At 42.0% G+C, this 14,903-nt stretch overlaps 2 protein-coding genes across 5 annotated transcripts in view; both read right to left on the reverse strand.

The window, feature by feature from the left end:
- Positions 1-14,903, reverse strand: part of NCEH1 (neutral cholesterol ester hydrolase 1) — an 824,131-nt gene that overhangs the window by 14,418 nt on the left and 794,810 nt on the right. The gene's annotated exons all lie outside the window — the stretch shown is intronic.
- Positions 2,567-14,903, reverse strand: part of PLD1 (phospholipase D1) — a 135,431-nt gene continuing 123,094 nt past the window's right edge. For all 4 annotated transcript variants that reach the window (XM_050965832.1, XM_050965833.1, XM_050965834.1 and 1 more), the window contains 5 exons: positions 14,820-14,869; positions 13,629-13,763; positions 9,438-9,591; positions 7,990-8,107; positions 2,567-7,308 (listed from right to left, as the gene is read on the reverse strand). In XM_050965832.1, the coding sequence (XP_050821789.1) occupies positions 7,084-7,308; positions 7,990-8,107; positions 9,438-9,591; positions 13,629-13,763; positions 14,820-14,869 (682 nt within the window). In that variant the 3' untranslated portion in view covers positions 2,567-7,083. The remainder of the gene's footprint in view (positions 7,309-7,989; positions 8,108-9,437; positions 9,592-13,628; positions 13,764-14,819; positions 14,870-14,903) is intronic.

The following is a 14,903-nucleotide window of genomic DNA, read 5'->3' on the forward strand; positions in this document are numbered from 1 at the left end:
TCTATAAGCTGAAAGACCCTGTAACATTTTTTCATCTTGATATTACAGAGATAATTTTTTACTTTTTCTTTCTTTTATTGAAAGCTTTTCTTTCTAAGAACCTGATTGATTTTTCCCTTGTCTAAGACTCAAGGGGAGGGGGTGTGCACTCACCCAGGAATTGGTGGGAGAAAGGAGAGAAGCGGGGAGGAAAAGCCTGATTTCTCTCTGTGTTAGGAATCTGTCTCTCTCTCTCAAGGAGTGGTGAGGAGGAAAAGAGGAGAGGCGAAGGCGAATTTCCTCTTTGTTTAGATTCACGGAACTTGAATCTGTATAGTCTCTCCAGGATCACCCAGGGAGGGGATGCCTGGGAGAGGCAACGGTGGGGGAAAGGGTTTACTTTCCTTGTGTTAAGATCCAAGGGGGTTTGGGTCTTGGGGTCCCCAGGAAAGAGTTTGGGGAGTCAGAAAGTGACCCAAAACACTATATTTTTGGGTAGTGGCAGCTCTATCATTTCTAAGCTAGTAATTAAGCTTAGAGGGGTTCATACAGGTACCCCATCTTTTGGACGCTAAGGTTCAGAGTGGGGATACTACCTTGACAGGTTCAAAAGCAGAATTAGGTCAACGGCTTGCAAAATGATCATCATTCCAAAAGCAATTCAAAATGAAAAGTTATCACCCAAATGTTTCTGATACATTATATTTAGTTATATTTTTGTCATTTAATACATATCTATTTACCAAATACAGTAATAGATAGGGAAGGAAGCAGCCATTAGCAGAAACAGGGACACAAAACTGTCAATTCAAAACCCTTCACAGAAGGAGCAGTCACTGTGTTCACAATTTTATCAATCTAAAGTGGAGAAGTACAGCAATTCAGAATCACGTCAACCCTTGTACGTCTGAAGTACAAATATTTTGGAAGCTCTTGTTTTATCAGTTAGTTTAGTTAGCGGAACCTTGTACATTTCTTGACCTGTGAATTTAAAAACGATCTCATTTCCTGCATGTCAGGATACAGCCAGATAAATACAAATGACTCACAATAATATCTATGTTATTTTATGAAACTGCACTGGTAGGTTAAAAATGAACTGATCACAAGTGCTTGAAAAGAAAAAAGAAAAGGCGGCAAAAAAAAAGAAAAAAGTAGTACCATTACATTCAGTTTTAGATTTACAGTCTGCGGGACTAATTCTATCTAATTTACACTGGTTTTACATTGAATACATTCATTCACTGCAATGGAGCTAAACTCCCAACTAACGCCCTGAATCTGCAAGGGTCTGGATTTTGGTAGGTCTTGGCATGGGTGAGAAGAGCCCTGTGGCTAGTATGGCAGATGCCTGCATTGTCCTATTACAAACCTAAGATGGCACTGTGCAGCAGGGCTGGTGCAAGGACGTTTCGCGTCCTAAGCAAAACTTCCACCTTGCGCCCCTCCCCACACCCCTGCCCTGAGGCACACGCCCTCCCACGGCAGCTCCCCCCTTCTGCCAAATTCTCTGCTGGGCCAAATTCTCTGCTGGTTTTGAAATGCTGGAACTTCACTGAGGTCAATGGAGCTATGCTAATTTACACCAACACAGGAGCTGGCCCTAAATTGTGAAAAAAAAAAATAAAACACAAGCAGTCGTGTAAACTTTACACTGTAAAGGGTCATACTGACTTTTTTCATTTGTCCCAAAACTGGTTCTGCTTGATTTTTAAATAAAATGCACATACTGTGTAATAAATGTATAAACAGTTATAAAAATGTTGATGTCTCCTTTTAAGGCAAATAATCACATAATTTGAGTAAAAGGATACATTAAAATAGCAGAGAGGGCAAATCGTGCAATCTTCACGTGAGCAAAACTCCTGCTGAAGGCAATGGGACAGAAGAAGGGCCATAAGATTAGGTCCTAAAACTTGGTTAATTTTAAAAATATGCCTGGATCCTAATATGACAAAGGAAATGTCAAGATATATTGATCTTTCTCTGGTGCCAGTCCCCACCAGAACTCTCATCACCTTCGCTGGGGTCATTTCCCACCAATGCTTCTGGGATAGGTCCCCGGAGTTTACCCAAATTCCTGTTATAGCTTATGAATCCCTCCCATTTCTAATTGCTCTTACATTTCATCTTGCTGCCCTGGCCACCATGCTTCTGAGGTTTAGTCTACGCTAGAAAAGGTATGCCGGCATAGTTATGCCAGTATAGCTATACTGACAAACCCTCCTAGTGTAGGTATAGCTTCTACTGGCAAAAATATGCTTTTGCTGGTTTACCAGCATCTACACTAGGGCTTTTGCTGGTATAAAAATGTCATTTAAAAAAAATCACACCCCTAATCGACATTATTGTATGGGCAAGTTTTTAGTGTAGACTTGGCCTAAGCTAAAATGTTGCTGGACTCCCTTCCAAGGCTGTCTATGCTGCTTACTCAAAGGCCAGAGGGGACGCTGAATGACAAAAGGCACTTCCTTCCCTTGGGACTGATCCTGTTGTCACGTCAGCCAATGGCAAGCCTCTTTCACTGAAGACAGGATCAGACCTTAGGTGTATGTGGGTAGACAGACTCATGCTAGCAGGGCATAGCAGCATGAACTTTGTGGCATGGGCTATCAAGCCTAGGGAGACTTGAGAACCCAATCTTCGTCCTGAGCTGCAACGTCCACAGCTTAGCTTGAGCCCACTAGCGTGAGTCTGTCTGCCGGGTTGGAAGCTTTGCTCCCATCTGCAGTGTAGACATACCTTAAGTGTGCTGCCCTTCAGCACGCTCAGCGTCAGCTGGTTTGGGGACTACAAGCCCAGAAGCTGAGCCAAAGGCCCGGGATCTCCTGCATAGCAATGGGTGGCTTTTTTGGTACAAATTATTTTAATAATCAAGTGCTTAGGTTACAAAATCTTATTTTTCATGTTTGTTTGTTTTTTGCATCATTTTCAGTGCTAAAAAGTAAGTCCAATCCTGCATCTATACAACAAAACATACATTAAAATATCCTGTTACTTTAAAATATACACAGGCATGGTAAGAAGTGACGTTGAATTCTCGTACTGGCACCTGATTAGGAATAGCCACCATAAATCTTCCATCCAAGTTGAATCATAAAACATACAATCTGAGTCAGGAGGAGATTTTTCCTCTTTTCTTTTTTAAACAATTTTTTAAAAATAAAAGCCACAAAAACAATTCACACATTTCAGGAACTACTATGACTAAAAACAGCATCACTGCTTACAGTACCGTACATTTGCAAATGATTACGTCATGATTTGCTTTGGGTATTCAAAGTAAAAGTAAAACCACCAGCGTATTAAGGACTAAAGAGTGTGGTGACTGTTTATGTGCAGAGACCAGGTGTTAAACAGCACCCCTGCTGTAGCCTCATAGCATGTGAAAGAAAAGTCTAATTAACAGACGTTCACAAAAGACACCAACTTCTGTGTAGGCTGTGAATATGTATGAAGAATGATGTGAGGGAATATATTGCACTGTAAAGGCTACAGAGCAGAATGCTTCCTCTTGTGACTACTCGTAGACCTGTGTACTGTAATGTACCTTGATTCTGCAAGTTGTTCTGCATGTGTGAACCCTGGCCTGGTAGGGTGAAGCTTCACTGAAGTCAATGGAACTATTAATGGACATAGGTGTCCATCCATACTAAGCAGCTTGCAGAATCGGGGCCTAAGAGGGTAAGAGGATTCCAGAATCTTGGCAACATTTGAACGACTCCATTGAAAAATATTGAATTTCAAGATGCATCAGTTCCCCAGAGTATGGGGAACGGCACAGTTTTGTCTTGGCTTTCTTCTTCTTAATATATCTTTCTGTTCCCTCCATCCATAAAGGAAAATAAAATAAAGGTGTTCAGTTAACATCAAGAGTCTGGCAACCAACAAAATCAGGGAAATTCAAAATGAAGAATTTCTTAACCTATCCTTTCACACGGAGCAGAATTCACTCCTGTGCAGAGAGCCAGTGCAATGCCTATACATTACTTTAATTCTATTTAAGCCTTATTTAAAAGGCTGCATAGATCCTGTACTAACTCTATGCGCAAGGGTGAATCCACCCTGTTTTCAGGCAGTGGCAAGATCTTCAAGTAATGAGGTATTTTATATGCTGCAAAGCCAATGTATAGTACAAAGGGGGTGGATTAAGAATGGTGTTTCAATACTAATTCAAAATTCCTGGGCTGTATGGGTTGACATCAGACCCCTAACATCATCTGAGATGGGCAAACACCTCATGGTTTGGGTTTTGCATGTCAGTTGCATTGCAGTTTTGGAAAGACAATCTGGGGTACAAGATGGGTCATGTTACCTATGAAGCCACAAAGTTTCAATACCACTTCAAAGAGGTGCTGTAAGGATTCAGTAATGATCATGAGATGCTCAGGTACTATGGTAATAGGAGCCATATGAGCATCTAGATAGATAGAAGATGATAGGAGCATTATATGCTTCTTTAGGTTTGGTTGTAGGTCTGGTGTGAATGAATATGCTGTTCTGGTTTGGGCCTCTTTCAACTATGACTCTGTATTTGTGTGGTTTATTGGTAATATATGGCAGGTTATAATCATTTCATACTGGCAGTTTTGTTCAAACTAAAAATGGCCAACAGTTTTTAGCATGAAATTAAAAGTGTTAGGTTAGTGTTAAAAGCAAAAGTATTTTGATGTTTTAGTTTCCTGGCTTTGCAGTGGTTATCTAATAGCATATTTCTCTAGCAAAGGAGCTGGCAGGTCAACCCGGTGTCTCATTTTAAACAACCAATATGATTTTAAATAACAATGCCCAACAAATCTTGAGGGAACCTAGTTATCAGCAGTGCACTACATGAAATCACAGTACCCATAAACACATTGCAGTTTACTTCACAAAAGCTGTGCATGCACTATTGACAGATTAAATAGACCACCAGTTCACCGAGTATAAGGAATGGTTGTGAGTCCTGTCCATATCACTAATTAATTGCATCTATAAAATATGAGCACGAAGTAACATGAAACATAGCAACTAGCTAGGACTTGGGCTGCCCTTGAGGAATGTTAGTGTTTGCTACTTATTAATGTGATGTAGTGTTGGAAAATGACTCTATGCCCAATTACATTTCTTAAAATATATAGAGCAATCAGCTTAAATGTAAGATATGCCCAAAACACAGTTGGCACATATCTTTCAAAAGGGGGTCATGATTTTTGTTTTATAAACTAATGAATGCATGTTGGAAGCCTGTCAAACGTCTTTTTTTTTTAAGGAAAAATTTACTTATAACAATTGGAATTTTTTAGCAAAAATAAAAATAGCAATGAAAGTTCGTAAGCCTTACACGTAAGGAATAGTGAGGGTTTTTACCGGAGCACAGATTATGGGCCACATTTGGCCCTTGCTTGGTGAATGGCACTCCCACTGAATCAATTAACATTCTGCATTCAGAGATGGGACGTCTCAGGGCTTGGCTACGCTCGAAACTCCAAAGCGCTGCTGCAGAGTGCTCCCGCAGCAGCGGTTTGAAGTGCGAGTGTGGTCACGGCGCCAGCGCTGGGAGAGAGCTCTCCCAGCGCTGCAGGTACTCCACCTCCCCAAGGGGATTAGCTTACAGCGCTGGGAGCCACGCTCCCACCGCTGGGGCACTGTTTACACTGGCGCTTTACAGCGCTGCAACTTGCTGCGCTCAGGGGTGTGTTTTTTCATACCCCTGAGCAAGAAGTTGCAGCGCCGTAGAGCGCCAGTGTAGCCAAGGCCTCAGCTTTTCACTCTATCCAGCTAGGAACCCAGTGTTATGAGTTTCTTATTAATTGTGCCACTCGTATTAGTAAATGGAAAGCAAAAAGACTGATCATGCTGACTGAGTTTATCAGTCCTTGGGCTGACATGGAGTCACATTTCTGTCTTGCAGAGACTGTTCAAAACCATGTCTTCCCATTACTGGAGCTGGTCCCAGCACTGACAAGTTCAGTGCTATCTCCCCACTAGCCTCTGGAGGGTGATCAAACTCAGTATGAATGATTTTGATCAACCATGAACATCATCAGCTCAAAATTTCAACTCTTACTCAACTGTTACTGGGTTCTTGTTCCTTATAGGTGAAACAGTGGAAAAGAAAGCAGAGGAAAGCTCTACGTATTTAATGCAGTGTACACCCACAGCACGGTGATCCAGAGGACCCACTTTGCCAACCTAGCTTTTGGGATCCTTGTCTCCCTAATACATAGCAGCAGGCTTTCCTTTAGCTAGAAAAATGTAGGGTTAAAAAGCTGATTCTCCCTTGGGGAAAAAAATTATAGTTTAGATAGTAAGAAAAAGGGTTGCTGAGCTCAAACAAGTTCTGCAAACCCTGAAAAAACAGAATTCAAGAGATTCTCATCACCTCAATCTCCATTAGAGATTGCTCCTCATGGAGATCTACATGGTGCCATGCTGAGCATGAGGAATGTTGATTGCTGTAGCTGTAGTGAAAAAACCAATGTCTCCCCTGGGGCCAGGAGAAGAGACAGCACCACTGATTCTGACATAAGAGTGTTAGTCCTTTGCCATATATGCAATGTAAAATCTAAGCTCAATAGGCAATGATCACAGGAACACCTGAGTTGGCCTCAGGTCACATTTCCCAACCATTATGGAGATGTAAGCAGTGAGGGAATACTTGAGGGGATACAAAACAGAGATGAGGAAGTGGGTAAATCTAGCTAGGTAATAAACTGCGAGCATACAAAGATTTAGAAAGCACAAACGGGCCTACAACTCCTGGGTATCACAATCACTGTACATGTATGATCATGCTGGCAGTAGTAATATACATTATGATTTGTCTCCCTTCATAGGAGTGGCCTGCATCTTTAAGGTGCTTAGAATATGTTTGTAAAGAAGTATTGTCCTTTTCAAATAATAGAACTTGTCAATGATCATCAGTGCCAAATTTTCTTTCCCTCCCCATAACAGTGTCATTTTGTCTGAAGCTGTTCCACCAAAATCCTTAAGAAAGGCACATTAGATTGATGGAGACCTTTTTGGTGGCTACCTTGGCAATACAAAGCTTCCTGAAATCATCCGGTATGCAAACTGTCTCCAAGGAACCAGACTTTAAATTCTGATGCAGTCTAAATCACCCTAAGTCCAAACTTCCATGGGTACCATGGATTCTTTTGTTCCAACAGAAGGCAGCAAGTTTTCTTCATACAGGAAATGAAAGGGGAATTGCACTAGAAATCCGTGAATCTTCTTTAATTCTTCTGCTGCTTTTGCAGCATCTTGGGTTACCAATTTTGACTTGGCGATGAAGTCACGCAGCTGGGCTAAATTTGTCACCTCATCACTGGGAAGGCATCGGAACACCTGAATTGAAACAGAAAGAGGAGGTGGCACATAAGCATACAGGAAAATATCACGACATGCATTCCACGGTGGAAACTGACGCTACTGTAAACACCTTCGTATATTTTTAAGTGAATTGGCTAATGGACTCTGGGGAGCTTAACAATTTGTACACACGCCTTTATGAGAAAATCTGGACAGCAATCGCAAAAGACTGAAGTTTGCAAATTAGGATTCCGGAGACTCTTCCTGATCCCTACAGGAGATTATCCAAAATTAGCAATAGCCAGTTTGCTTTATCAGTGAGCCCTGCTTTGCATACAGGCAAATAGATGATTCTTTCTTACAGGACACATGCTGATGTAAATCAAGAGCTCCAGAAACTGGAACTACAATACTCTGTAAAATCAGCGTATAAATGTGAGGACAATCAGAGTTGCTACCTTGCTTGTCTGCCAACAGTATTTAAGGGTCCAAAAAGTTATGCCATTGGCAAAAAGAAAACCCTTCATCTGATGTGGCCTTTTGCTGCTCATAGCTTGTATAATTTCAGTATTCAAAACATCCTGATGAGATCTAGGGATTGAACCCTCCTGCCCCATCAGTCCCTCTCCCACAAAACCAAAATGTTGCTTCTCTCCTTTACATCCATCAACAGTGAGCCTGTTGGAAGCAAAAAGAGAAAACGGCCAGGTACTTCACCTTATCAAAAATAGTGGCATTGCGGGCAGCTGTTGCAACCCACACCTCCTTGAAGAATCTGTCAGAGACTGGATCCTGAAGATCAGCACTGAGGTCTGCTGAACAACCAAGAACAACCCTGAAAAGTGGAGGGGGAAAGAACGGATGTCACTAGAAGGTAACACAGAACCCTCCAGAGAATTTTCATGAACAGGAATGGAATGGGATCCTTGTAATCAGCTTCTTTCTTCTGGAGGAAGACAAAACCAGCAGATAACAAAACCAGTCATGTGCAGTTATTGAGTTAAGTGACTCTAACAAACCATCCAAAACCAAAAACTCATAAAGGACCCATGTTGTTTTTTTTTTATTATTATTATTATTTGCATTGCAGCCCCATTGTGCTCAGCATTGCACAAACATATACTAAAAAGATGGGGATATTGTTTAAAAGAGAGTGAGAAACCTTCCGCAAAATCAACAGCAGGTTTTCCAGAAGGTAATCACGGAAGGGGACTAAAGTCATCAGTTCAGAATACCAGTCAGTCCCACCAATGGGAGCCGAGAATGTACATCTCCCAAGAGAGGTTCAGCATCTTGCAAAATCAGGCTGTCAGTAGCGGAGCTGTGTGTTCGCGGTCACCTGCTCTAACCACTAGGCACACTCCTTCTTCGATGTAAAAAAAACAACCCAACAACTCAATCCTGAAGAAAGAAAGAAAAGGGTTCCCTCAGATAATGTCCTAAATACTTAATAGATGGTGCTGCGCGCACTGAGACTTCCTTGTCTGCCTCTATTTCCTACATAGAATAGTCTGTCAGCCTTAGCTCCTCCTTTATGTTTAAAAACCATCCAGATGGAAAATGCGGGAAAAAAGTGTTTTAATGAGAAAATAGCTGTGCTGCTGGCCAGATGGCTTCTCTGACTGAACAAATTCCCAGTACAAAAAAAAAAAAGACACCACCACCTAAAACTGACACAGTGCAGTGGCAGTATTTGTTCCTTAGCAAAGTTCCATTGTCTTCTGTGCATGTTCCCCCTACTGAGGGGGTCAAGGAAAAATTTAACAAAAACAGACTCCCAAGATTTGTAATCCAAATAGTCATGGGGGGGAGGAGGGGAAGAAATGGGACACTGCATTGGAAATCTAGGCAACCACAAAACTCTCTGGGCTAAACTCAGTCCACATGTAAGTGGGTGAAGGTTCATTGATTTTACAGGAGTTAAACCCACTCATATCTTTAATCCTGTGCAGATCCTTTACAGACAACTGCACAGATGCTCCCTTTTCAAAATCAATGAGGAATGCAATCCCTGCAAGGCAGCAGGACTGTATCTTACTGCACAAGTACAAAATACGAATTACCACAACCTGCTGGGAAAAGACCTCAGTGGGTAAGATCTTTCTGGCACCCAAGAATTTAGCATGAGATTTCCAAGCACCATAATTAGTTTCTAGAACTCATACCTAAAACACCGGAGGCGGAGTGACTGGGCAAATCGTCCGGCTTTGTAGTCCTTTCCATCCATCACTGAAGGGACAGTTTCGGTGTCTTGCACAATGATAGCCATTTCACTGTCGCGTTTTCCCAGCATGCTGCGGTCATTAATGTTAGCAGAGCCTTTCAAGGGAAACAAAAACTGTAACACCACAAACAATACATACCGATTCCCCAAGGAATGCGACCACCACAAAGGTGATAGGCCTTTTTACCACCAGCGGGACACGGACCCAGATCCTCAAAGCTATGGGAGTTAGGCACCAAATAACCTCAAGAACTGGGTCTTTCCAGCTTCTCCTTTGCATGGCCCCAGCATTCACAGTATGCCCTGAGACTAGGTAGAAAGACACATCCCTCTTGTGTATAAAGGAGAGCTTCAATGAGTAGCTCACCTCAAACCTCACACTCTTCTGTGTATATTCTACCACCATCACTTTACTGTTGACCAGGGCCGGCTCCAGGCCCCAGCGCGCCAAGCATGTGCTTGGGGCGGCATGCCGTGGGGGGTGGCAGGCGGCTCCGGTGGAGCATCCGCAGGCACGCCTGCGGGAGGTCCACTGGAGCCGCGGGACTGGCGAGCTGCAGAGCGCTCCCCGCAGCATGCCGTCGTGCTTGGGGCGGCAAAAGGGCTAGAGCCGGCCCTGCTGTCGACCACCCTCTACCATCCCACTGTGTGGTTCCTTGCCTGTGCATACAACAAGTTCAGCTGCCTGGACTTAGCCGACTTGAACTCAGTTGTCCTCAGTCTCTTCCAATGGAAGTGATAAAACACTACGGGAGTTCATAGGTTAAAAATCTCCTCCTTTGTCAGAGAGCAGGCTAAATTACCTTTGCCACTTGTTGGAACTGGAGAAGATCACTGTAAATGCCATGTGAACATTATCGTTAGCAAAACAATTTAGGTTGCGAAGGATGGAGAGTCTCGAGATGAAGATTTGTTAGAGCAGACCCTCCATCAAAGCTACTTATGATTTAAAGAGCCACAAAAGAGCCAAGATCAGTATGTGGGGGAAAAAAATCTCCACATTCTCCATAAACTCCAGGGCATGAAAGAAGGTTAAACAATTTTGAATCCAACACACAAGGTTTTAAAGCTTAACTTCTCAGTAGCCTCCAGCTATTTTTGCAGAGCGATACCATGGCATGCAATGGGAAGGGTCAGAATTTAATGTGGTCTTTATTTAATATGTTTAATGACACAAGCTGGCTTCTTTGTTTGAAGTCATTCTATGGATTTTCTTTGCTGCATTTATTTCATAAGAAAGGAAATTTTTTTACTTGGATTTGTGCCCTAAGCCCAGGCCGAATCAGTGTTAAAGTAAGTTGCACAGCAGAGCCCACTTAAGCAGCATTAGTGTTTCTTCTAAAATAAACAAAAAAAGAAAAAACCTTCAGGGTATTTTGCGGGGGAGTGGGGTTAAGAAACAAGGAAATAATTTCTGAGTCATACTGCACTGAGAGAGGTGGAGGACTCCAGTTTCTAGCAACCAGTAAGGCTTCCAAAACTCCCAGGGGCCAAATTTTTATTTCTATGTATGGAGAGCCATGTGTGCCAGGTCCCAAGTATTGCCAATACAATGAAAATGTACCCTCTGTAGAGGCCATTCTAACCAACAGGGACATTTGTTCTTTTTCTATTCTTTGCTGTGCTGTTGAGGTAGCATTAGAACATATTGTACAAAATGTAAAGAGCCAAAATATCAGACAATTCTTTCAAAATATATGCACACATCCTAATATATAATTATAACTTTCCCCCTCTCTTTAAAAATGTTTTGAGTGCAGTTATGGCAGTTTAAAGGTGCCAGAGTGACAGAGAATAAGCTTATTTGGCCATATAACAAGAATGCAGATGGGTAGTAGAAACTTCTCCCCAGTACTCGGCTACTGTGCTTCATTCTGTTCTCCAGAGATCATCTCCAAGACTGGCAGGTTCTCTATGGCCATCCAGTGTTTAGTCACTCTTTGCAGGTGCCCATTAGTTCAGATTCTGATTGTGGTCTTTATGGTGGGGACACACACATGCTAAGAACTGGGCTCAGAGAACCAGCTCATTCAACACAGATCAGCTAACTGCCCGTGCAGCCAAGAATCATTCTAATGCCTTACCTATTTCCAACGGGTGTTTGCGTCAGGATCCTGTTACAGTCAGGGAGAAACTGGCAACTATCCCTAAGCAATTCTCTGACTTTGTGTGCCCATTCCTGCATCTCCCACTGACTGGGCATCCAAAAGTGAGTGCACAATCACGCTGCACATATAAAATGGACAATGCACTTAGGCACTTTGCTTAGTTGCCCGCCCAATGCTTGCAGAAAAACTTAACGCCAAAGGAGGTTAATCTGTACTGCACAGAAATCAGGAAAAAAACCATGGCACAGAAAAGCAGGCAAGAGTTTGTTCTGGGGGAAGGAGTAGCAAGAGACTACAATAGCTGGGATTTAGCAAATTAACATATACCCACAAAACACTCCAGGCAAAGCAAAAACCCTGCAACAAGCAGGTTCCTACAGAAAGAAACCCAGATGCTTTAGTAATCCCAGTGATTGAATATACTGACTACTGCTTTATCAGGAGTTGCTAGTGAGAAGGGAAAAAATAAAGTCAACCTCCTTAAAATAATCACACTCCTCCACAATGCAGCTGAACTAAGAATTTATTCCCATGTGCTTCAATCACTGAGGGCTTCAGTCACGTGGAATTCTTTTCTTTTGTGAGACGGGAAGGAATTAACCAAATTAATTGAAGTTTAAATCAATTAATCAGCAGGAAATTTAAGATAGGACAAATTTGTGCCTCACCAGCTTGTAAACATCTGTGTCACTGCTCTCCTACTGCAGCTGCAGAAACAGGGCCTTGCCTTTCCCATTAGAATGGTAGCACTTCAGTAGGAATGTGTCAGGTGCATGGGGCAGCACTGGAGGATGTATTTAGCTCCACAGCTGGTACATTGAGCTTGGGGGTATGTCTACACTGCAAAAAGACCTGCGGCAGCGAGTCTCAGAGCCCGGATCAACTGACTTGGGCTCACACTACAAGGCTAAAAATAGCAGTGTAGACATTCTTGGAGCCCAAGCTCTGAAACCCAGACAGAGGGTTGGTGTCAGAGACCTGGCTCCAGTCCAAGCCTGAACATTTACGTTGTTATTTTTAGCCCCAGAGTGAGAACCCCCTCAAACATAAATCAGTTAATGTGGGCTTTGAGATTTGCTGCCATGGGTCTTTTTTTTTTCTTTTTGGCAGGGTAGACATACCCTTGGACGACAGCAAAACATACATATAGCACATCACCATGCCTGCCTGCATTTAGGTGGATGCACCACAGAATTAGTCCTGTGTGTATGATCATCAATAGTAAAACTATTGTGGCTGTTCTTCGTACTAGAGACGTAAGAAGACTATCAAATGGACAACTATGTACCAAACCCTCCTGATCCAACCTATCTAAAGCTGTACGCTATCAGGATTGTCTCTGAGAAGGAGGACAGTATCGTTCTGCTTCTTACAAGACCTAATATTATGATGCTCATGGTCAAAGCCTTCGTACTGCTATAACAGGATGAAAAGGGCTTTCTTAAGGAAATAGGAGTAACTCTGGGTCAAATTCTTCTCTTGTATTCTGTGGTATAAATCAGCGCTGAATTTGGCTTTACGATGTTATTTTATGGCCTTATAATATAAATATACAATAACAGAGAGACAAATGAACAGCATCTATGACTTGTTAGAACATATCTTCCCAATGGTCACATGTTCCCCAAGCCTTCCAAATTTCACAGCACATTCTGTTCTTTAAGGAACAGATGACAACTCTCGCAATTTAGTGGCTAAAGCTGAGTTTGATGAAAACAAATGGACAGAATTCCCTGCGGTGGGACAAGTTTAACCACCAGGGGGAATTTCAAAGCCACATTTCTTTATCAATTAATCAATACACTTTAGAAGCCTTCCTCCATCTCGCTTCCCCCATTAACTCGTAATTACTTCACATTTAAATTCAATATACAACACAGGGAATAGGTTAGCAGGTAAAATGGAAGAAAGCACAGCAAGTAGTGATAGCCATGTGCACTTTGTACAGGGCAGAGAAATCTAACGGGATTTTTCAGTCAGGGTAGTCAAATGGTACAAATTTCCCCTGCAACAGTTTGACTCACCAATGATGACAGTGTTGTCATCAGCTATAAGCAATTTGCTGTGAACATAGATGAGTTCAGTGACAAGATTTCCGTCCAGCTCAGCGTAGGTTCGAAGCCCACAGAACGATATGTAGTTTATCCACTGATCTCCAACTAAGGATTAAAAGGGACAATGAGGCGGGGGAGAGAGAGGTGGTCATTAGTAATATAAAGGCAAGGAAAAGCAAAACAGTTAACTTTCAACATCTCCTTAACAATAACATAATGTAAATAAGTCTCTTTAAAATAGATGTTACTCTGCTGTGCCTCTCTGTGCCATTCTGATCCATATAGCCAGCTTGACTGGCTACCCAGGGATTTCTCCATTTTGGACCAAACTCTGCCTTGTGTTGTATATTAGCACCTCCAATTGATGCTAACAACTGAGAATCAATTGGCTAGTTGGCTGCTTTCTCTGACTGAGCTGTGGGGAAGAGGTTGTAATCATTTTTTTGTCTGCACATGCTATAGAAACCATTTTCTATTTTAAATGACCTACAGTTCAGATTTAGACAAAGATACATGAATCAAGGATGTATTATATGGCATGTGTATTTATGAAACATGTTTTTCATGGTGCTCTGATTTCCATCCAAGCAAATTTAAGGACGCAGGCTGACCCCGGGAAAGCAATTATGATAACAGTGTTATAATTAAATAGTTTTATCTCTGTGTGGTCATTGGGTGCCAAAAAACAGTGTAACAAAAAACCATATCTAAAACAACCCAAGGCTATATGACCCAATAAACAAAATTTCAAAGTGGTGAAGAAACATACATAAGAATTCCCCACCCAATAATCTATAAAATACACACTTCTATTGTCCTCACTCCATCTTTGTGCTGCATAACCCAATCTTAGAAATCAACTTGACCACAACGTCAAGCTGAACAGAAATAAATTTTGGGAGTCTTGTCCACGAGGATGCCACTGATTGGATCTTACTGCTTGATTATATTTCATCAGATACATGGATGTTTTTGGCTTGTGTGTTTTCCTTATTTTGAAGATGTTTGATATTTGACATAATTGCAGTATTTTGTGTTATTGACGTTTATATAACTGGCGACTGGATGAGCTCATTTATGCTTCATAGCTAATCAATCAAAGTTTAGTGTCCTCAAGACCTAATGATGAACATTACACAGACAGGGAAACAAAGCACTTACTTTCTGCTTTCAACTGTCCCAGGATAGAATTATCTCCTCTGCACATGGTCCTGGAAAGAATTAAGGTGGCAGTTACAAATACAA

The sequence above is a fragment of the Gopherus flavomarginatus genome, chromosome 8 (assembly GCF_025201925.1).
Source record: "Gopherus flavomarginatus isolate rGopFla2 chromosome 8, rGopFla2.mat.asm, whole genome shotgun sequence".
NCBI lineage: Eukaryota > Metazoa > Chordata > Testudines > Testudinidae > Gopherus > Gopherus flavomarginatus.